Raw genomic sequence first — 24399 nt, 5'->3', positions numbered from 1 at the left:
GATCTCATGCTGGACAATGCAAGTTAGATTCAGGTTCTCCCAGTCAATTTCTCACTGCACATACCCTCATTAGAGTGTAGGCTGCAGTTGCCCCCGACAGCTGTCCTTTGTAAAACAGTGTCCCTCTTTTATTTCCATCTTTCCTTTGGAGGCAATGTCATGCATGCTTTTGTAAAACGTTGTTAATGTGAATGGTCAGAGTTGCCACCTTTCAGGTTACAGCCCTCTGTCAAGTAGCGCCTCTAGAATCTAGATCCTAAGGACTTGTCAACACCGGAATTTAATGTTCGTCTCAGATTTCCGCAGTGCCCTGTGTGATGCCAAAGTTTGGTGCTCCCCCACCTCTCACACTCCATTCTAAATCACATTGCAGCACCCCCTGCAGTATCCCCTTTCTGCCTCTATAGGTGCACAACATCAGAATGCTGCAGAAGTGGGCTTAAGCCCTACTCTGTTAGGTGCAGCTTATCTGAAGTGTAGCCCATGTTAGTGTTCGTATCCACTGCTGCTTCATATAGTGTGAATGATGGTAGTCACAATGACTATGCTTCAATTTAAAACTTTAATAATAATAATAATAATAAATCTGCCCCTTTTGCAATTGTTATTGACTGTGGTTCTAATGGTTTTGTTTCTTGTAAGCTGTCTAAAGGGCCCAATAAGGTCAAAAGGCAGGTTTAGAAATTTTAAGACCCATAAAACAAAATATCACCTGACCTGGTGTGGAAGTGGAAGAATAAAGTGGCTCTGTCACATGATCATGTTGGAGGTGGCAAAATGAATCACCGCTAGCATCCTCACCCTTAAACTTTGGGTAAGGCGCAAAGGCCAATTACAATAATGATTCACACCCCACAAGGAAATGTATGGGCAAAATAACTAGCTATCCTTCAGAATTGCAGTGCAGTGATTTTTAATATACAGATTGTCACACAGAGGTTATGCAAGCTACTGTGGTGTAATGGTTAAGAGCGGTAGACTCGTAGTCTGGGGAACTGGGTTTGCGTCTCTGCTCCTCCACATGCAGCTGCTGGGTGACCTTGGGCCAGTCACACTTCTTTGAAGTCTCTCAGCCCCACTCACCTCACAGAGTGTTTGTTGTGGGGGAGGAAGGGAAAGGAGAATGTTAGCCGCTTTGAGACTCCTTCGGGTAGTGATAAAGCAGGATATCAAATCCAAACTCTTCTTCTTCTTCTTCTTCTTCTTCTTCTTCTTCTTCTTCTTCTTCATAATGGTATATCCTAAACTATGTTTCTTCCTATGAATTTACAGGGATGAATTCAATTCTCATCTACGTTGCAAGCTCCCTCCTGAGCACATACTTCCCTTTCAACTGGGAAATGAAGTTTCCGAACTCCCACGCCGAACCCTTGTTTCAGAATCTACTAGGCACTTCACTTTGGGTATTAGTTGCTTATCTCCTCTATAGGAAGAAGTTCTTTTTAAAAATATGACATCCTGGGATTCAGGAACGTAATTTCCTCCCTGCCCCCAGCTCTTGTAATATGATTATGATAACTGACAATCTCAAAACCTGAATCCTACACAGGATATGGTGGTGCTGCCGCTCCATGTCTCTTCTCCATCACTTCTTGCAACATGTGACATAAAAATGTGTGATGCAACAGCACCATCCCTGCATCACAATAATATGAGGCTGGAGTGGGGAGACTTCAGTCACAATGCCATTACATCTCACTTTGTTTAAACATTACAAAGCAAAGATGCAGAATATAGAGAGAGCAGAAGCTCTTTGTCTCATATAGCATCTGGCTCACTCCCAAATCAGTCCCAGGAATCCAGTCTCAGCACCAAGCAGCAAGACAGGTAAGGAAGTATTCTGCCAAAACAGTTTCTCATGGACACCCATTGGAATTGAAAATGAATCCATTCCAAAGATGGGGGATAGGGAACTTGTGGCCCTGTAGGTGTTAGATAAATTCAAACTCCTATCAGCCCCAGCCAACATGGCCAAAGGTTAAGGATGATAGGAGCTGCAGTTCATCAACATCCAGAATCCACATGTTCTCCACATGATGCAAAATGTTGTATTGGAGCTGGCCCCAAATATCAACAATGGTATGAACTTCTGCCATGAACCAAATACGTTGGTACTGAAGTTTAGCTGGTTTCACTGATTAATCCTTGTGTACTTGTTCCCTTTTATCAAATGTGTGTCTCGAAGGTACAAAATAAATAAACAAGCAGCTTAAACTGTTGATTCAAGATGTCGTTTCCCTCATTCACGGATGTACTTTAGAAGCCATATAGTTGCACATTTGCGTTCAGCAAATCTCAAGTCATGTGAAACTTGAGGACATACTTCCCTAGGAAACAGGGTTAATGTAAGGACAGCATGTTGTCACCTCACTCTTCTTAAAAGTGAGGACTCTTCCTTTATGTTGTTGTTACAGTATCAACCAGACCGCGGACGTCTGATATCTGCTACCTTTAGGGCGTGATGCTTTTGATAACTTTTTGTTAATACAGCTTGGGGCTGTAGTATCCCCCACAAGTGTTCTAGTGGTGTTACATTTACTAGTCTAGTGTATCTGGTACTCCAGGCAGAAATCTTTATTCTCCTTGCTACAATCCTATGTCAGCAGCCTACTCCTCTGACCAGAAAACAGAAGCTAATAAACTTTTTATTCATTGGTTACCCAAATCTATCACTGCCTAAAACTGAATCCCCTACCCAGGAAGCCACCATTTTTCTCCACCCATGACAAGAAATAAGTATTATTATTATTAATTAAATTTCTATACCACCCTTTCTCCAATGATCATAGGGCTGTTTACAATATAAAAACACAAAACTGCATACTATAATAACAAACCAAAACAATACCCCCCAACACACATAGAGTTTAAAAGCTCATAGGTTGTTTAATTAGCCAAAGGCCTGGAGAAAAGGAATGTTTTTGTCTGGCAACAAAAGATATGTAACAAAGGCACCAGATAAGCCCTTCTGGGCAGAGTATTCTACATGCGGGGAGCCACCGCAGAAAAGGCCCCGTTGTCATGTTGCCGCCCTCTGGTCCTCTCCCATCACTTGACGTGCTACAGTTCTTTCTATGGTTGAAGGCAGGGCCTTGTTTTTATTTTGCTCTTCAGTTAAGCATGGCTAGCATCACATCACTACATTGATCTCCAGCACTGGTGAGAACCTCATTGCGCTGTCCTTCAACCAGTGCTGAAACTGAAGGATCTTAAGTGCCTCGCATAGGTCAGGGTTATGGCACTCCATGGGATTAATTTAATTTTAAAATTTCCAACCATCTATATTTTATCTGAGCTAGGGAAAATAGTGAGTCACTTTGTTTCAGCATTGTGAGGCCTCCAGAATGTCACCACTACCTAAGACTACAGGGTACTGTTAATATATTTCAAAATAGGGAACTTTGTCTCAGCAGACTTGTTAAGTTATATCTTAATGTTGTCTTGGGGTGTGCATTAATAATAAAAGATAATTAAATGTTATTTTTAAAAAAGAAATTTATGTGCTTATACTAGTGTTTTTCAAGCTATCCAGGAATATTTTCATACGAACCTCTCTACTCAAAACCCCCTGGATATCACTGTATATTGTAGAGGATTGTTGGGGATGTTATGAAGCATATATCTGTCCTTGCCTGATGAGCCTCATCTAACATGAACAGAGAATAAGCTAGTGTGATCTGAGAGTGTATCTTATGCCAAACGTTGTTCATGGCTGCACATTGCAGGGGGAAAATCAGGAGTTACAAGTGAGTTGTATGTCTGCCATTACTGCCTTATAAGCTTCCAAGGAATACCAGGATTCCCTGAAACACTGTTGGAAGACCACTGGGTTAAACCTGTACAGAAGCACATTTTTGTGGAAGTTCTTAGCATGCTTGGCCCCATTACCACACACAAGGACTTGGAAGTACCCGATCCTGCTGTGGCCTTAACATTGTGAATGGGATCGTCCCCTAGCCCCTTATGCTGTTTACTGGAGGATGACTAGGAGAGTATCATCTACAGGAACGAAGGCTGCAGCAGAGTCTTTGGCCCTGGATGACTCTTACATGTACATTGGAATGAACACACAATGGAGGAGAACTCCCATGATTAATCTGCCCACTAGACTTCTTAAGCAGGATCCTAAAGAAGGAATTGTATGTCAAGTATTACTTTTTCAATTAATGGAAAACACTTCTTGTTGTTGATTTTCAAATAAGGGCTTTACCTTTTTATATTCAAAGTTTATACTGGGTTTCTTTTTTATTTGGAGTTCTCAGAGTAAAGGAATACTCAGAGTCCTAGCTCCAAATCCCAAGAGTCGGCGAGTAGCCAATTTCTGTTTGTATTCCAAAGTCATATGAAGAGTACTCTCTGGCAACCCAGCCTGGAAGAGGCTATAATGTGAATATGACAGCTAGGCAATATTTGGTTGGCGATATTAGAGAAGAAGTGTATAAGTGCCGCTGAAGAGGAAATCAGCCAGACTTGACTTTAGGTAAGTGGGATATCAACAATGTTTCCTAAACCCTCCTGTTGCTGCTGTATGGAAGTTTTTGTTTGTTTGTTTAAATTTACATACCACTTAATTGTGACAAAAACATCAAAGTGGTTTACAAAATTGGGATCCTAAATCATATTATTTCCATTTTTTAAAAACTCAGTAAGAGCAAAGGACAGAGAATGGAGAGCACAAATATTTCAAAAACAGCTATTGCGATAAAGATTCCCAGTATTTCTAACATATCTTTCCCCTCCTTTTTCCCTAAGATATCAAAACAGTCAAATAATCAAGGGAAACTTATTTTTTGAGGGAATCTTGTAAAATATTGATTGGGGAGAATTAATACTGAAAGGGAAAATTATTTCTGAGGATCTGGCTTAGAAAGGCATTATTTGTGGGGTAGGGGTATCAGAGGAGAATCTGGCAGGGAAATTAAACTGTGAAAAGAGAAGCTGTTTTCTGTATGTTTCGGTGATAATTGTGTTTGACCACTGCAGCAAAAGTACACCAAATTCATCTGAGTCCAAAAGCAGCGATCCAGATACTTCTGAAAACAAGCAGCGCAGGGCAGGAAGGTATGCCAGATACTACAAATGTATTTCAATTCTTAATGTGTTGGCTTGCTCTGCAAAATCCTAGCAATCTCTCTCTCAGGGGTGGGGAATCTGTGGGACACCAGAGGTTGCTGGATTCCAACTCCAGAATGGCCAGTGATTCGGAACTGGGATCTAAGAACATATCAGGGGTGTCACAGAGTTCCCACCACTGACGTAATATTTCTGTTTGAAAACAACAACTAATATTGTGATGCCCCTTGTATTCCCCACTTATGAAAGACCAGTAGTACACAATCCCCACTCTCTGTAACAGATTATGCCACCTTCACTTAGCCTTATCATTCAGCATGCAATTCAGATTTTAATCTGAATTGATATGCTCCCTTTTAATTGCAGGGAAGAAGCAATCAAGGGCTAAAAACTAAACATTGATCATTCATAGCATGAAACTGGCACTTATAGCATATTCTGCCTGATTTGCCATTAACTTGCTGCCGTGGTCCGCTTTTTCTGCAACTGTTGGCCTGTGAATGGCCATTGAGTTGTTCAGTTCCTGCACTTTGCTGGCCAGACAAGCCACTGATAAAAAGGGACGTTGTGGTTTTGAATTGCAGACAGACCAATCAATCAGGGGACAAAGGATGAAGGCAAGTTATTAAAATTCAAACTGCATCTCAGCTTCCTGTAGAATTTTAAAAATTATTATTACGGCTAACTTCATCAGCAGTCAGAATAGACATGAACTTGCCGGCAACTGACATTTAAAAACTTCTTTTTGTGATTTACTTCTTATTTTTCTATGTCATTATCTTTGCCTGAACAATGGGCCAATATGTGTGACAGGAGATTAAAAGTCCCATGTCCCTTCATACTTTGTTGAAATAAAGTTTAAAATAAATTAAAATTCATTAGATTTTTGCAAAGCATCAGAGCAGATTTTTGGCAACACAATGTTTTTAAATTGCACAACTTTGGGGAAATCTAATATAGACTGGTATAAAAAGTATGTGTGCTTGACCAATGATCAGGGGCAGATATATTATCTGGTTGCCACTAGCCTCCTAAAGTGGGAAATGGCTGTGCTGGATAAAAGACATTAAATGTGTTTTCTGGAGTCTGTTTCTCCATAGACCCACGGCTGAGGTCAATGCAGAGCAGAAATTTTCCATCCCCTGGAGCAGCTTGCCATGAACTTGATTATATGACCATATAAAGGTGTATCAGATGTATCTGTAGGTGTTGGATTAATATGCAAATACTGGAAGATTATGTTATACCTCTTTCGGTCCTATTTGCAGAGCTGGCTGCTTGCTCATTTTACAGTGTTTTTTTTAAAGTCGTTTTATTTTAACGGTTCACAGTTTAGAGGTGGGGAAACCATAAAGGCTATTCCACCTCCCTTTTACAAGCCGAGGCCAGAAAAACACAGCAGAATATTAGAAATACAAATGACAAAGGCAGGAATGAAATCATACGCCTGTGATGGCTTGGGATTCGGACTCAGAGGCTGAACCTGAGGAATCCCAGCCTGCACAGGAGTCCCCGCCTCCAGAACCAGCTGAGCTGGGGCTGGGGCCTGAGCCTGAAGGGTCCTCCCCTGTGTTGGATCCTCAGCTGCAGGCACCAGCTGAGTCTGCTCTAGCCCCAGAGGTGATGGAGGACCCGTTGCCTGCAGGTGCTCCACTCTCAGCCCCGTCAGGGGAAGAGGAGGTTGCCTCTGGGTCCGGTAACCCTCCAGCCTCTCCTGAGCTGCAGAGGCTCAGGGCAGAGAGGCAAAGGGAACTAAGTTCCTGCAGGAGGAGTGCTCGCCTCTGGGCCAGGAGAGGCGAGTCACCTGTGGACCGGGGCCACCCTACGCCTTGGGGCAGATAAAAGCCAATCAGCCCCAGTCCCAGGTTGCGGGAGCAACGTTGTTGCTAGCCTGTCCTTGCCTGCACCCTGTCCTGCTCTTCTGCCAGAGTTCCTGACCCCACCTGACTCCCTGCCTTGGACCCAGCTACAGCCTCCATACCGCACCATCGACCTTGGACTGGACTCGGACCTCGCCTCTTGGTTAGCCCCCGGGACCAGCACAAAGCCAGTCTTCCCATCACACTCTCAGGGTGCTCATGATTCTGGGTGGAGAGGCAGCAGACGGAGAGGCTTCTCTTAGGAAAGGCAGCTACTGACGGATCCAGATTTGGGGGCTGGACAAAGTGCCTGGTGACTTTACAGGGTGACAGGTGACAGTGGTAGTATGGGCATATGCAGTAGCGCTGAAAGGAAAGTTGGGTGACTAGCAAGCAAAAGAGGGAGCCAACATTTTCATCTCTCCTCATTGCTCTCAATGTAGTGTCACAGTGGATTAATGGTGGATTTAAGAGCGTTTTTCAGGCTCCATTCCAGGCAACACTTGGTTTCTCAGAAGCCAATGAAAAAGGTCAGCAATGGCAGGGTGAGACATTAGGGCATAGGTGCCAACTTCCTGGTGCCCTGGGTGCCCAAGCACCCACAAAATTCTTCATGAAGGGACTGGGCACCTGCAAATTTCAGTGTCATACACGCTGTAGGGCACCCACGGTCACAGGGCCAAGTTGACACTCCTGCATTAGTGTCCTCAGTCCTCATCTGACATGCTCAGTACTACACCACAGTGGTCTGTACAAGTTGCATATTCATAGGTTCCACATAGGTATATTTGGCTGAATGGACAAAGGCTGGGAATAGGGTCTGTCACCATGAACACAACTCTCTCCTCCATGTATCCTGCTCATCATCTAGACAAGGCTTGGATCTTAACTCAAGAGCCACATTTCCTCATGGTCAACCATGCCTGTGGTGGTTGGGGCCAGAGGTGAAAGGGGATGGCGCAACGGGTATGACTCCTATATTTGCATGGTAGGTTATATATTCCAGCCAAGCACAAGTTTCTGTAAGCCCAGTTACATTTTCCATACAGACAAGCAAGAGGCATCATCACTGTTCAGTAACACATTTCAGCCACACAGAAACACTCAGGGAAGGTTGTGGAACAGGGCTGGCATGGAAAGTGGGCAAGAGAGAAGGTACAGCCTAGGGAGAGTCCCAAGACCTGATGCTCCCCACCTGTATTCCCCTGTATTGGAACAGGAATAAACAAAGCACTTAGCTTCCTATAAACACAGCCTACTCTAAGCAGTCAAAATGGCGGTCTTGCCAAGTTTCAGTGGGGAGCTTCCAAACTGAATGCACAAATGCAAAGGTCTCACTCTTCCATGTTCTGCATAGGTGGGCTAGGAGAGAGATGCAAAGACGGGTTGAGGGCTGAGGCACAAAACTGGCAGCATCCCTTGGATTTGGCGAAGGAGAGGCTCCAGGTGGAAAGAGGACTGTGGCCAACTTTCCATGGATTTAATGGTTGGTGAGTTTCAATGGTCACTATTTTTGCTTAGTGCATATATTCCTTTATGATGATGCCCCATCTTGATTGATGCAGAACAAAAAGCATACTTTCAAATTCCTGCCTTCAGCAGCAGGAAGCTGATTATCTTCCAAAACTGTCATAACGAAAGGAAGGCAATGACTGCTAAACTGAGCAACTGCTTTTCACTGGACCCTTAGAAATCTTTGACATCCACCTCCTTATGCCATAATGAGTGTGTTAGTCTTTAAGGTACCAGAAGATTATTTTTCAGGAAAAAAAGACCAACAAAGTTGCCCTTATGGAATTTATTTGGAGATTATCAGGGAAAGAAACCAATAGGAGAGTTACAGTACTTAAAAGTTGCCTTGGGCACCTTTGAAATTAAGTTGCTAGCTTTTACCATATTTATTACATTAATATCCAGCCTTTCTTTCCATCATAGCACTCAAGGGAGCATACGCTGAGTTTCCCAGACCAGTCCCAGACCTGCTTAGCTTTAGCAATATGGTTTTTACCCCAGCCGATGAGAAAATATTTTACTGTTTCAATGACTGGTTGGTCATTGATTGACAAGAGAACAGTTTAAATAAAGATTTAAACTGCAGTTACAACTATACCAAGGCTGCAACCCTGTGTAAGCCCTGTTGAACTCAGATTTATTTTCTAAGTAATCATGAATAGCAGATGTGGGGAACCTTATTTTTCTTCCGGAGGGAAAGGTGGGTAGAGGGCAGCTTGCCTTCCGGAAGTGCTGTCCAACACTTCCATTCCACTTGGTCTCCTCAGGAAAGGCAGGATCATGTGCTGAACCCCTCAGGTTGCATTCTACTGTTGCATAGGATGCTGCTGCATGTATTTTTTTTTTTATTGTACTCCTAGCTAAACTGACCATGCCAACTTCAAATCTCACATGAAAGCATATGCCGTCTTGTGAAATCTTAAAAAGTATCTTTGCAGTCAAAACCAAGAGCAAATTCTCACTCCATTGTGTATATTCAGTTGAAACAGAGTATGTTTTCTGTTAATATATAGGAACCCTCAAACTATGCATCGTTTATTCTACCTAATGTGCTTCTTTCAAATTCAAATAACGCAGAAGCATTTGTTGGAAGCAGCCAAGTGTGCTTTCCTTGTCCTCGTATATAAAAGTGCAAATGTTAACCATGAATTTTAAAAAGGTCACTGCAGTTGGTCAATCAGTATAAATTGGATGTAGCTTGTGGGCAGAAATGAATCTAGTCAAGCACTTAGGTCTATGGTTTCCTTGTCTCTTCCATGAGCTCTTCTTAGGCTGTGCTGTTCATCTTCCTGCATAAAGGTCCAGTTCATAGGAATATGGGAAGCTACCTTATACTGAGTCATTGGTCCATTTAGCTCAGTATTGCCTTTCCAGATCTTCAGACAGGACTCTCTCCCAGCCTTCCTTCGAGATGCTGGGGACTGAACTGGAGACAAAGTAGATGCCCTGCCATTAAGCTATGGCCCTCCCCCAATAGATCCTATGGTGGAGCACCACTGGGACTTGTTAGGCGGCCCTTATTCCCCCCGCAGAGCTACAGTTCTCAGAGTGGTTTAACAATCACCCCTCATTCAGGGGAGCTCCGGGAACTGTAGCTCTGTGAGCAGAATCAGGCTATCCTAACAACTCTGCACAACTTGGTTGTGCAAATGAGCCACAAGGGGCAGGCTTGTAGACTTGCTCCCACAGGTGAGCATTTTGCTTTCATTCTACATTTCAGTAAATGTTGAACTCTCCTCTGTACTCAGCAATGCCAGGAGCAGACTGGTAAAACCACTGGGCTTGAACAGAGAGCTGGGGGGGGGGGGAGTATACTTCCAGCAGAATAATAACAGTACAAAATTGATGTTCCTTAGAGCAAAACTTATTCTTTCCATCCTGGATTCCCCTCCACTTTTCCCCCATGCCCATTTATCAATCATGGAACCTTTTTTTTATTTATTGTCAGTATAGATCTTGTCCTCTGTAAACTGTCTGTTTGTGTAATGGATGTATTGGTTCCTGCTTTGCTTCATTCAGATGGAGGGTAAGTTCAGATGCCATATGCCTCAGAGAGAAAGCAAGGCAGAACCAGAGAGGACAGAGGAGGGCTTTAGAGGACCTCTGGCTGCTCTTTTCAGTTTTATTGTTAGATCCATCCACGGGTGACAGTTGTATGTGGTGAGGGTGGATTTAAAAACAACACTACCCTAATTCTGTTTTAGCATGATGGAGAATGAAAAGAAAACATTAATGAAGTGCATGTGTGTTTTGCTACAACAGGCCAAGGCTACTGCTGTCACAAAATTGTACTGATGGTAATTGTACTGATGGCACAATTACATAAGATTTAAATCCTACTGAGATAGATTCATACCTCATAGTTCACACAGGAATTGGGGAACATTTTCTATTAATGTTGGCTGATCCAGTCCCTTTGGTTGGCCACGGTTGCAACTTCCACAGTCGCACTTGGTCATTTGATAATTGGTTTTCAAATAGCCCTTTAAATAAATATCAGAAACTCACTGGTAACTTAAGACCAGGCCTTCCCACTGATTCCCTGGAACCAACTGACCAGTTTGGATCTCTTCTTTCAATAACAGTCTGTCGTTGCCCTGACAACGCTTGGGCCCAGAACTCTGGCTTGCCACTCCAGGTGAAGCTGCTGATGCAGTGAAACAGAGTGTATTAATATGCTCACGATGTCAGTCATTTCCCCCAAATGACTGAACAATTTAGCCATTTTATTAAACCAGTGAGTGAAATAATGATTTTGTGAAGTGATTTAATTTCCGTCATTTCATCAAAAGTATTGGTTTCACAAGGTTACTTTCACGGGGAAGGGCAAAATCCATTCCTCAGTTGTGTGGCCGGCTGCACATGGGAGGGAGCCTTCCCCACACCCACTGTGCACAATGTCCCAAACACCCTTCAGCCCCACCCTCTTTCCCAATGCAAGATGTCGATCCCCATGCAGATCCCTGCTTGGGGATGTGTGATGCCCTACTCTTCTCACCCAAACTTCACCTGTTGAACATACAGTCCATGAAAGATGAACATTCATGCTGCTTACAATATAAAACTTGAATATAAAATTGTAAGACATGCACTGCAACATTTTTACATGCAAATTTGAAATATGTGAGTAGCCCTCCCCACCAGGGTTTGGGTTGTGGAGATGGCTAATATTTACATGTACCCTTGAACCTATCTAAACAATCTTGCAGCATTGCTAGTGCGGGCTGAGGATGCCTGTAACACAGGTTTTAGTCGTGCCAGGAAGTTTCCTTGACTTTTTAAGATAATGTCATGTTGACACACTGGATCAAATCCTTCCAAGGTGGTTTTATGCGATATGGTATGCTGACATTACCCATGCTCCCTTAACTGAGAGCAACTTGTGGGTGTGCAATAGGTTTCCGGCCACATAATCTTCTGAGCAAACATAATGCTCCATCTGCAGGTTAATCTGGGTTTTTTATATATATAAAAGCAGCACAAATGTCAGTGAATCTGAATAAATTACCTGTCGAAGGAAAGAGCCACCACTTCTCGGTTTTATTAATGTTCTTTTAGCACAGAGGCTTTGAACTTTAACAGATATATTGCAAAGCTCAAAGTCCTAACTGCAAACTTGTACAAAATGCAAAAAAGACATTAAAATAATTCCTAATTAAGAAAATCAACCTGCCCAGTTCATGTGTTTTACAAAAGGGAAGAAGAAGACGAAGACAAAGACGAAGACGAAGAAGAAGAAGAAGAAGAAGAAGAAGAAGAAGAAATTTTAATCCCCTAATGATCTTTATGTGGGTCTGGGGCCCTTGATGCCAGCCAGATGTCAAGCGTGGCTGTACATCGTCTGAGGCAGTGTAGGTGGATTCTTTAACCTTCTGGAAATGATCAAGGGAAAGCTGGTGTAACATAATGGCCAAGTTTGAGCCAGGCAGTCCTTGGGTAAAATCTCGGCTGACATGTCCTGTAGCAGACCTTGCCCTCCATTAAAGTGGTAGAATTTTATCCCCCCCTTTTTTTTTTGTGGAGAAATTTTCTACATCAGACCACTGGGTCCCACCAAAGGGGTCAGGATTCCACCCCACGTTTATTCAGTGGTCCTGATTCTGTGTTTTTAAATTTAGCACGTGGAGTTTTCCGCATCGCTCATCTCTCCATGCCAAGGAAATAGCAAACCCACTTTGCCCTCTTTAACTTCTGTTAGGTTTCTGTTAAAGGTGCAGAGCCAATAAAATGAAGGGAAAGTCAAAATGGGTTGCACTGCATTCCTGGTGTGGTGTTTCCTCTGAATATAATATAATATAATATAATATAATATAATATAATAGTGTGTAGATACAGCAATGCATCCTGATTTCTCAAGTCCTTATTTTGTACAATGTTTGAATAGTCTGGGAAATTGTCTTGATTACATTACAGTTCAGACGCTGGGGAGAAATGATGAATTCACTCTCCCTATACAGTGGTACCTCGGGTTAAGTACTTAATTCGTTCCGGAGGTCCGTTCTTAACCTGAAACTGTTCTTAACCTGAAGCACCACTTTAGCTAATGGGGCCTCCTGCTGCTGCTGCCGCGCCGCCGGAGCACGATTTCTGTTCTCATCCTGAAACAAAGTTCTTAACCTGAAGCACTATTTCTGGGTTAGCGGAGTCTGTAACCTGAAGCGTATGTAACCTGAGGTACCACTGTACATTCAGATCAACTTTGGAAGCCCCCATCTGGGAACCTTCACCATTTGAGGTGAGCAAGGGCAACACGAGAAGAGATTCTTATTAGGGGTGGTAACCCTCTTGCAGAATGTTCTCCCCAGGAAGATTTCCATACCTTTTAACCTTTCTATTAGACAAACCCCATTTAATTCTCCCAGGCCTTTTAATTAACTCTTTTTAATCCTTGATGGAATAAAATTTTAATTGAGGCTCTTTTTAATCTCTGTGTATTTTAAATCTTTTGTTAGTGTTAATACTGCTGATCTCTCTTTATTGATTGCATTGGAGGGGGTCGAGCTTTGTAAACCTGCTGGGATGTGTATGTGTTGGAGGCCAGATAAAAATCCACATATGTGTGTTGTAAAACAAGGGGTTTTTTTTGTCCGCTTGGGTATTTATGCCATCTACAACACTTTGTGCTGAGAACAGGAGGAAGCAGGAGCGTGTGGTTTGTTTTTCCACGCGCTACTAAGTTTGTACAATCACAAATGTGATTCCCCCGTTCAAAGGTAATTTCTCTTCTCCTTGTAAAAGCTGAGTGAAGGAGGCAAATTAAGACCTGCAAGGCAAGCTACAGTGCACCTAATGTTTTATTGTGACACAATTGTTTGTTTCTTTGCTTTTGAGTTGAAGATGTAGGGCATAGACTCTTTCCTGCCCCCACCAACTAGCTGAATCCATCAGTGGAGGTATTTTCCTATTCCTTCCAGCTGCCTGGCCTGCTCTATGCCTTTAACAGCTTTTTGATGGGAGGAAATCAGCAGGTGAAGCTCCACAGCTTGGAAATAAACATTAACACCTCCTGATGTCTGCCAAAGAGACAGCTACAGTGCTTTGTAGAAAGTTGGCAGCTGTAGCTGCCACTGACTTTTCCCAAATCTGATCAGATGCCATTAGTGAGGAACAGGAGGAGTAATAAAATCAAAGCAATGTGACCATTGCCTTTTACTTTAGTGAAACTCACAAGTAAGGCTGACTGGTTTACATATATCGAGGATTATTGGGTCTTTGACTGAAGATTCCACTCTGTATAGATTTGCAAAGATTTGACTGTACAGATTTGCATAGATTCTATTCTCAGGTGATAGAAGCAGTTGGTTTTTAAACAGACTGTAGGTTGAGAGAATTCACTGGTACTGGATAGCCTGGCTGTATGTGCTATGGGAGAAGTTTCTGGGAAGGAAAACAACATTTTTCTTTTCTTTTGACAAAAAGAGGAGCTATTTTTTCTTTTTCTTTTTGGTGTGTTTAGGTGGTGGATGGTGGAAGTACAGCCAGCAGGAAGCAGACTTCTGAAAATAACCTTGAAAAGTTGGGATAAGGGCTGCCTGTTCTCCTGGGCAAAAATGATGAATAATAGTTTCATATGAAAATTCCTCTTGATGGAGAATCGTTGGCAGGTAAATTGGTTTCAGTTGAGTAGGCTTCCCAAAATAATTCCCACAATGCATTGCATCATAGGATGCTATTTTTAAAAATTGTATTTCATGAAACATAGCACAAAGAAGAGTGGATATGGTTATATGTCCCATGTTTGCAAGGTCAAGGAAACCAATGGGCATCTTATGATAACTGCTACTCAAATGAAGTCCTGGTAGTTTTTCCCTCCATATGCTCCCAGCAGCACACCAAATATGCACAGGAACATGCCATATGCCAGCACAGTGCCAGGATCTGCCGGATCCCAAAGCCTAAGGTGGATGGGATCTTCTCAGAAGAGGAAGCAGTCCCAGTGCTTGCTCTAGCCCCCAGTCTCTCTAGCCCCCAGTCCCAGTGCTTGCTGGGATTATGATTTCGCATCCCTTAGCAGATATTTTGGAATAGTCATTGCAGAAGAACACATCACCCTTGGGCTCAGCTGGATCTGCTTTCTACAGCTGCATATGAAAGGTTCAAATAAAGCATAAACCCCAATATCTATAATCTCTTTCTCAACTTTCAGTGACTATCGGGTATTTCAGTAATGGGGACCAATGAGGCTCTGAGTCTACTACATTTCCATATGTGGAAAAATATGTTTGGCTCTGAGGTTGGGAAAGAGGAGAACAGAAGGGGCCTAAAACAGAGTGAAACATTCAAATTAGAAATGTTATCTCCATGCTGTCCTCTGAGAACAAACTAAAACCTCTCTTTTTGTATTGGTTTTAGTTACTATATCTGGAAATATGCCACTCCCTTTCATTATATTAAAACAGGCCTGATATAACCTTTCTCTTCTCCTCCCCAGCCCCTCTTTATATATGCTCAGACCCCACCCCCACCATCAGTTTTTGAGGAAGCCTTGCCTGAAAAGCTGACAACTCACAGAGAGACCTATTATAGCTTTAATTACTTGAAGTCAACGCACAGGAGAGGAAGATGTCGTCATTTTAAGACTTTGCATGTCTAAGTGCATTGCCAGGAAGAAGTAGAAGAAATGGAACGAAAAAGCTGCAATGATGATTTATACGTCTTGGCTTAAACTCAGGTAAAAAGACACAACCCAAACTCCATTGATATCCAGCATCTGTTCACGGGAATTCTTTTGTTTCGGATCCAAGTCTGACTTGTTGTATTATCATACTGACTGGTACAGTGCTACAGAAACACAGAAGGTAGATACAGTAGTGATGCTCACAGCACAGCAATTGTTTCCTTGCTGCAGGGTTGTATTGCTGCAGTCTAGGGAAAGAAATAAGAGACAGCTACACCATAGATAATATGTGCAGCTTGACTAAACAATTGGGATAATTACAGTACCAAAACAGTAACCTTCCGGTACTTTTTTTGTTGGCTTATTCATTTCTACCTGGGTCTACTCTGGTAGCCAAGTATCAATAGATGGAATGATATTAGGGCTTTCTCAATATTTTGCAATATTTATGCTTGCAAAATAGAACCTTTTTTTGAGAGCAGGGACCTATACATTTTATGAAACCAATAAGTACAGTGGTACCTCGGGTTACATACGTTTCAGGTTACATACGCTTCAGGTTACAGACTCCGCTAACCCAGAAATAGTATTTCAGGTTAAGAACTTTGCTTCAGGATAAGAACAGAAATCGGGCTCCGGCTGCGCAGCGGCAGCAGGAGGCCCCATTAGCTAAAGTGGTGCTTCAGGTTAAGAACAGTTTCAGGTTAAGAACAGACCTCCGGAACAAATTACTTAACCCGAATACTTAACCCGAGGTACCACTGTACAGTTAATAGATCTAGCATAAGGTTCAGTTGCCCCACTTAATTATTCTGACGTATCCCTGGCAATTTATTATCACCATTTGGGGGGGGGGGTGCTTTTCAAAAATGTTGTAGGTGTGAGTTTCAGGTCTTCAGTTTTTAGCCTTTTCCCCTGATCTAGCCAAGGATGGGGAACTCCCAGCTACTATCAGCCTTAGCTAGCATGGTTCGAGGTGATGGAAATTCTAGTCTAACAGCATCTGAAGGGCCAGAGGATCCCTAATCCTGGTGTAAGCTGAGAGCTCATATGCTGTAGCTCTTGAGGTTTTTTCTTAACTGTTGATGCCCTGTTGTAGGACTGTTATGTTTTGCTGGTTGGTCCTTGACTGAAATGCAGGCTCTTTGCTTATAAAGTAAGCCACAATGGACTATTGCAGAACAAAAACCAGGGCAGCTTTCAGCAAAATATAGGGGGTGGGGGTGGTGGATGACATTAAGGCAGTAGAATTGGGGAAATGTCCTTATTTTTGTCTGCGATATGCAGTAGTGTGTTAGCTTGGTATATATTGCACCAAAGCGTTTTATACAATATTTTATCCAAAGTAGTATGTACAATTCCCCAGTTTCAAATGATTTGATGGCTGTTCCACAGTAGTGGTACATTTATTTACAGGTGTCTATATCCCTAATATGGGACGTGGGTGGCGCTGTGGGTTAAACCACAGAGCCTAGGGCTTGCAGATCAGAAGGTCGACGATTCAAATCCTCGTGACGGGGTGAGCTCCTGTTGCTCAGTCCCTGCTCCTGCCAACCTAGCAGTTCGAAAGCACGTCAAAGTGCAAGTAGATAAATAGGTACCGCTCCGGCAGGAAGGTAAACAGTGTTTCTGTGCGCTGCTCTGGTTCGCCAGAAGCGGCTTAGTCATGCTAGCCACATGACCCGGAAGCTGTACGCCGGCTCCCTCGGCCAATAAAGTGAGATGAGCTTTACTTTATATCCCTAATAAGATGGCTTCTTGAGTGATTGGGTCTCATGTTTTTGCTGAGAGTTGCAGATGTGTACAGTATAAGTTAGGGAAATATTATCAGTGGACCCGTGTGCTGTTTCGCAGATGAGAATAGGGGGTGCAAACCATTCTGCTGGGGCATGAGTGAGAGAGCTTCAGCTGTGTTGCCATACCATCAATCAATGGTTTTAATTACTTACATGATTGAATAATAAAAATCCTCACTGCTGAATTGATTTCTTGGTCTGGCTAATGCCTGCTTTATGCTGAGGCAATTTTTCACTGCAGGGATTGCTTTCATATAAAGACTCAAAAAGGGAGGGAAAATGAGCAACGGGAACTCTGCACCAAACTGATGTGGAAATGGGGTAAGCCCAATACAGACAGTCCCTGACCAAACACAGAGTTTTAACTGCACAGAAGCATCAAAACTGGAAGATTTTCCACATGCTTGGCAGACAGCAAGTGAGTCTGAAAACACCCAGAACTTGCTGAGATGCCTCACAAAGCATGACTAGTGGTGTCATCACAATGAGCATGTGACAATGTTGGCAGATTTGGAGGAAGTCCATTTGTGCAGGGCACAGCTTTTATGTCTAGAGGGACATGGCTAATATATCTGCATGTACAGAGATCAGTTTATCTGCTATTGGCCAATTGACCCAGATGGGAGCCTGTCTTATTTACAAGTATTATTATTTATAAATATTATTGTGTGCCATACTCTCCAACATTCCTCAGATGAAAATAGGGTCATTTTATTCTGCACCAGTGCCCCCTGCCCTGCACCCATATATATATGCACACTGCTGAGGAAAATATGGGAAAAGAGCAGGGTTGGCTGAGCTGCCCCAACAACTGTTACCAAGAGGAGTATGTAACAATGCCATACAGGCAATTGTCTTGGTTATATGCTGAAGCCTTAGATGATATATGTTAACCTGTGAGGCTTGCTTCAGCCTGTTGGAATGTGAATAGATGCTAGGTGAGGGTATATTTATTAGACACTATCCTTCCTTCCTTCCTCTCGTTTGTGAGTTCAGCAGAGTGCCATCCCTTTGCAGCTTAAAAGGTAAGCTTAGATAGGCTAGTCTCAGCCTTTTAGTTTAAGTAATCAAAAAAGTTTTAAGGACGCGGGTGGCACTGTGGGTTAAACCACAGAGCCTAGGGCTTGCCGATCAGAAGGTCGGTGGTTCGAATCCCCGCGACGGGGTGACCTCCTGTTGCTTGGTCCCTGCTCCTGCCAACCTAGCAGTTCGAAAGCATGTCAAAGTGCAAGTAGATAAATAGGTACCGTTCCGGCAGGAAGGTAAACGGCGTTTCCGTGTGCTGCTCTGGTTTGCCAGAAGCGGCTTAGTCATGCTGGCCACATGACCCGGAAGCTGTACACCGGCTCCCTTGGCCAGTAAAGCGAGATGAGCATCGCAACCCCAGAGTTGGCCACGACCGGACCTAATGGTCAGGGGTCCCTTTGCCTTTACCTAATCAAAAAAGTTTTAAGGCAGGCTGAATTATCTTGGTATTTTCCCCTTTTTGCCCCCTTAAAACAATAATCACAGAGTCTTGTAAAAGATAAAAATAACATTTATTCACTCAGAAGACTTGTTGAAGAGTAACAGACACAGCAGCTTTGTTCAGGCAGGCTTAAAATGGTAATTCAGTTACAAAGACATACTTAAGTCTAGCTTAAAATGCAATCTGAGCATTTAGCTCAGACTCAGCAGATATTCTCACATTTCTGGCTTGGTGGAAAGTGACGAAAAAGAGGCAGAGGTTGTGCCCAGGGAAGTAGGAGAATATATAGATAATCATGGGATTATCTAGCACATGGGTAGGCAAACTAAGGCCCGGGGGGCCAGATCCGGCCCAATGGCCTTCTAAATCTGGCCCACGGACGGTCCAGGAATCAGCATGTTTTTACATGAGTAGGATGTGTCCTTTTATTTAAAATGCATCTCTGGGTTATTTGTGGGGCATAGGAATTCATTCATTTTTTCTTCTTCAAAATATAGTCCGGCCCCCCACAAGGTCTGAGGGACAGTGGACCAGCCCCCTGCTGAAAAAGTTTGCTGACCCCTTATCTAGCAAAACATGAATTGTTGGTTTGACTAAATATCTGACACTGCCTACCTTGGGCATCAGAAGAGGCACCTGCGCTGGATGTTTTCAAGGCGGCACTTCCGCATAAGCATAATAGTTTCTATGGTCTGCAGCTATTACTGGCGGAGGGCATCTGTGTTCCTGCGCAAGCCACGCCCCCTTAGGCTGCTCCTGCTGCCGCAATCACTGTAATTGGATGCGTTAAGCAGTACTGGCTGGGGGAGTGCAAGAGTACAGCGGCAGCAGCTGGCGCCCCTCCTCTCCCTACGGGTCCTCCTTCGCAGTCTGCCCGTCCCCACATCCTTTCACCACTTGTGGAATTCTGGACTGTGTATAATGTAGTGAGAAGCCGTGGTGCCTTAAGGGTTTTAGTGATGGTCCTAGCATGTTGGGGGCAGTTGGAGATTATGGTGTGTGTGTACACACATATAGGAATGTTATTGTCTAAATCCAACACAAAATTATGCTTACTTAAACCCATTTGTTTCAATGGGCTTTAATGAAGTGTAGGTCTGTTTTGGATTTGGGTCTGTTATCTTAAAGAAAAAAAGAACCACACAAATAAGGCCTTGCTAGTCATCTTCTTCTTTGCCTCTTAAGTCTAAGATATGACCTGGTTGCAGACAAGTATTCTCTCTTTGTTTTTAATCATCAGAGCACCATATATTTTAACAGGTGCCTTTTAGCATGGTTGTGGATTTTTTAAAGGCAGTCTAATCTTTTATTGATTAAGTTTTTGAAACATATGGTGAAGAATGTAAATCAGCTTCAAGAAATAATAGAACCCATTGCGTGTTAACTTACAGGTTAGTCCCCTATAAGTCCTCAGCCTGATATTTTTATACAAATTCCTATAGTATCAAAATTAAATTTTATTCCAGAAGATGTTATCTTTCCTTTATGAACTTTATGTTCATGGACATAAATAATATTAATGTTAGCTCTGTTCCTCATGGATTTTACCCATTAGTTAGACTGAATTCCTATTTCTGTAAAGGGGAAAAAACACACCCATTTCATGTACAGTCATACCTCGGGTTGAAGTAGCTTTGGGATAAGTATTTTCAGGTTGTGCGCTGCGGCGACCCGGAAGTAACGGAGCGCGTTACTTCAGGGTTTCGCCGCTTGTGCATGCGCAGACGGTCAAAATGACTTCACACACATGCGCGGAAGTGGCGAATTGCGGCACGCGCAGACGTGCGGATGCGGATGCTTTCGCTTCTGGATGCAAACGGGGCTCTGGAACGGATCCCATTCACATCCAGAGGTACCACTGTATATGCAATCATCACTTAATTTCTTCACACTTCATTGCTCTGTGCTTTGGTCACAATTCAACACCAAATTGGAGCTCTTTGGAACTGTTGGCGTGACGAAAGCTAACTGAACTGGATTGTGGCCCACATCACTGAGAGCTTAGGTCATGACTAATTTGTGGCCTAAATTCAGCTGACTTAGTCTGGTTCCTAACCTTCAGTGTGTGAACTACTGTAACTGAAAAGGACTAGATCTAAACTGCCGTCAGTGGATATGAGAGCCAGTGTGGTGTAATGGTTAGAGTACTGGAGTACTGGGAGACCTGGGTTTGAATCTCCACTCAGCCATGAAGCTCACTGGGTGACCTTGGGCCAGTCGCCATCACTTAGCCTAACCTACCTTACAGAATTGTTTTACAATATGTAACATCAATTTCATTTCTATAGATTATTGAATAGATATGTCATATTACTGTATTATCCATAGTTGCTAATAACCTTCTATATGCTGTATAAACTTGTTTCAGATATCAATATATTTATCCAAACAAAGTCTACTTCTACAGTGGTACCTTGGTTGTTGAATGGCTTGGCTCCCGAAAGCCGCAAACCCGGAAGTGTTCTGGTTTGTGAATGTTTTTTGGAAGCCAAATGTCCGACATGGCTTCCACCGCTTCCGGCTGAGTGCAGGAAGCCACGACTTGGTTTTTGAATGGTTCCAGGAGTCGAACGGATTCCTGGAACAGGTAAAGTTTGACAACCAAGGTACCACTGTATAGGCAATCTGTTCATATGTTTGCACTCAAAACACCTTCTAGTTTATACTAGGATTTAAAATATATTGCTTTGAACATCTACCCCACTAACTAGCCTGCTAAGACTCTCAAGGCAGCTTACAACAATAAAAATCATGCCTAAAATATCAGTCAAGACTATAAATACTAAGTCCAATAAAAACTAGGAAATCAATAAAATAAAATAGCAATAAAGGCCTTAAAACATTTACAGTAAAAATAATATATATAGTGGTCTGCTCAGTCATAGGCTTGGCAGAACAATGTAAGTTTACCAGCTTCTTAAAAGGTTCCTAGAGTTTGGGTTTAGCACAGTTACTTTAGTTGCACTTGCCTGTGTCTCTGGATGGCAGTTGTGTGGACACTGCCGATGCCGAACATGGGATGGGGCCAGAAACACACTTTGGCACACTTTCTCTGCGGCCAACCCCTTTTCTCCCCAACAATCACATCAGGAAGGGAGGGCTCATTTAGTGCTGCTGACATGAGTGGGGTGGATGGCAGAGAAGGCATAGTCAGAGCTCCATCCACACCTCCAGTGTTTGATTAGTTGTAGGGAACAGCAAATGAGCAAAGGCATCAAGTTCTTTGGTCTCAATTCCCCTTCCCCAGTTCTGGTCCTTGTGGATTCCCGCTCCTCAGGTTCCTTCCTAATTCCAAACTCTGATGTCCACAAACTTAAGTAGTTTTTGTTAAGGGTGCTGAGAGTTTTAAGGAGCAGGGCTGGCCGAAGACATTTTGGAACCTGAGGAGAACCACAAAATTTTGTGGCCCCCCCCCTTCCTGCCAAGAGCGAAGATCTACATCAGGAACAAGGAGGAAAAAGATCTACATTGCAACAAGGGTGGGAGGCAGGCGTGCCATTGGGGAGGGGCGAGGCCCCCCCAATCATTTTTTTCCTAATTCTGCAGCAGCCTGACATCATGTACACATGCTGAAGTTGCGCTGCCCCAGCCCCCTCAACTGGCGTGTTTGGTGGGAGGACAGCAGCAGTGCTTTCTATTCACCCAAAGGCCACTGTAGAGGCAGCATTAGCAGGCCTCCTGAGGAAACAGCCGATTCATACCATGGTATGTATTCCTTGGAGGCTGGATCTGCTGCCCCTGTGCATCCTGCCGCCCAAGGCAGTCGCCTCACCTTGCCTCATGTGGGTGGGCTGGCCCTGGTAATGAGACGCACATTCCCCTCACAGAGCTACAAATTGCAGAGCGGCTTAATGATCCCTCATTCTTCACAGAGAACCCTGAAAATAGTAGCTCTGTGAGGGGAATGGGAGCCTCTCAACAACTCTCAGCACTCTTAGCAAAATTCGGTTCACTGGATTCTTTGGGGGAAGCCATGATTCTTTAAAGCGGTATGATACTGCTTTAAATGTACAATGCAGATGGGACCTGCCTGTAAAGACTCAAGGGCAAAATCTAATCTGGTATGCCTTGCCCTTAATTCTGTAACCCTCTAGACAGGGGTGGAGAAAGGGGTGTGTGGTGGGGGTGGGTCGCCCCGGGTGTCACCACTGAGGGGGGTGACGAAATGCCGGGTGGCACTCACTGAGGGGCCTGCAGTGTGCCTGAGCCATGCGTCTCTCCTGGGAGTGATGCGGTGGCTTAGGCGCCCGCCGGCTCCATGCTGCCCCAAAGGGTCCACCCGCCACCCCCCTCACCTGTAGGGCAGCTTACTGGGAGGAGGCAGGCAGACTCCTCAGAGGCCCCACGGAGTGCCCTGCCCTGGTTCGCTCCACCCCCATGGGCAGCTGGCCCCACCCCTGGGCACAAGGCACGCGCACCACCCCAGGTGCCCAATTGGCTTGCTCTGCCGCTGCCTCTAGAGAAGCAGAAGATGGGATTTCTCTCTTGTGGTTGCAGAGTTCTTTGTTTTTAGCTGTCACAGTGTACTTAGCACTGCTTGGGTGAGGCATAACTTTACATGTAACATTACCTCATGGAATCCCTAAGTTTTTTTTTTAAAAAATGAGCTCATTACCTAAGTGGTTTAAAAAACAAAACAAAAAACAAAACACGTCACTTAAAGACATTTTAAGCCTCTACCCCACCGTTGGCACGTTTTTAGTCCTCATCCCGCCATTCTTTCCATAGAGCCAAATATATTTGTGAGTGGCTTTTCCACACCTTAACTTCTTCCCCCATACAGAAGTGCGGTGAGGAAACCTAGTCAGTTTGACCAGTACGGATGTCTCTCCTTTTTCACCTGACAGTATCAATTTCACTGAAGAGCACAGTGGTGTCAGTGCTAAAGAGAAGGAATGGTGAAGGAAATTTCATTTGTTTACTTATTCCATTTCTGTCACAATCTTTATCAATTCATAATCCCAGGGTGGGTTTAACATGAAATATAACGGTAATAAAATACCACAAACAATAAAGCTTAGCAACAAAAACAACGTTTTAAAACCTCTTGTTAAAAGAGCAGGGAAACTTGGCAGTGCGTGGGGGAACCCAAAAAAGATACTTGTGGGATTGTATTTGAATCTATAAGGGCTGGAGAAAAGGATGGTGACATTTAAAGTGGGAAAAGAGCACTGTAAATAGCAGTATGTAATGTGCATTGAGTTAAAGGGGAGGAAGATTCCTTAATGATAATTAAAGAGCATATGTGACTTGGTGTGGATGTTGGAGAAGTAACAAGCATGTATTTCAAATAGCTATTAGTAGTGAGTATGAAGCATATGAGCAGAGTGTGTCTATAAAATGGTAGTTTGTGGTGCATTTATGTAATCCAAGTGATGCTTAGGGTTTGTTTGTTTTAGATTATCAAAGGATGCACATTTGAATCCCCACAAGGATTCATCATATGGATGCTCTCTATATTCATCCCTAAATGAGCTAGTGGTGTTTTCTATTCACAGCTACCTCATGCAACTGTTTGGCGGTAGTAATGCTTCCTATGCAATTAGTCTTCATGAGTTCTGGTGTACACAGTGA

The 24399-nt window shown here is 43.4% G+C and overlaps 2 protein-coding genes and 1 long non-coding RNA gene across 6 annotated transcripts in view; all 3 read left to right on the top strand.

The window, feature by feature from the left end:
* The window catches only part of LOC308476882 (heparan-alpha-glucosaminide N-acetyltransferase-like), a 171042-nt gene extending 168823 nt beyond the window's left edge, over positions 1–2219 (top strand). For both annotated transcript variants that reach the window (XM_081004994.1, XM_081004995.1), the window contains one exon: positions 1273–2219. In XM_081004994.1, the coding sequence (XP_080861120.1) occupies positions 1273–1454 (182 nt within the window). In that variant the 3' untranslated portion in view covers positions 1455–2219. The remainder of the gene's footprint in view (positions 1–1272) is intronic.
* Positions 2220–4486: 2267 nt separating this feature from the next.
* On the top strand, positions 4487–12900 carry LOC308476977. Its single transcript, XR_013986304.1, has 3 exons — positions 4487–5061; positions 8290–8422; positions 12858–12900. It is a non-coding gene; the product is annotated as an uncharacterized lncRNA (long non-coding RNA).
* Positions 12901–13164: 264 nt separating this feature from the next.
* Positions 13165–24399, top strand: part of RET (ret proto-oncogene) — a 115793-nt gene continuing 104558 nt past the window's right edge. Inside the window, exons 1-2 of one of the 3 annotated variants that reach the window (XM_081004869.1) lie at positions 13165–13179; positions 15376–15615. The gene's annotated coding sequence lies outside the window, so the exon portion shown is untranslated. Of the gene's footprint in view, positions 13180–14311; positions 14549–15375; positions 15616–24399 lie in introns of those variants that run through there. The other 2 variants (XM_081004868.1, XM_081004870.1) reach the window with 2 other exon arrangements.

The sequence above is a fragment of the Podarcis pityusensis genome (assembly GCF_964106645.2).
Source record: "Podarcis pityusensis genome assembly, chromosome: 5".
Classification (NCBI taxonomy): domain Eukaryota; kingdom Metazoa; phylum Chordata; class Lepidosauria; order Squamata; family Lacertidae; genus Podarcis; species Podarcis pityusensis.
Note: the sequence above shows the minus strand (reverse complement) of the source record. Positions and strands in the feature narration are given on the sequence as shown.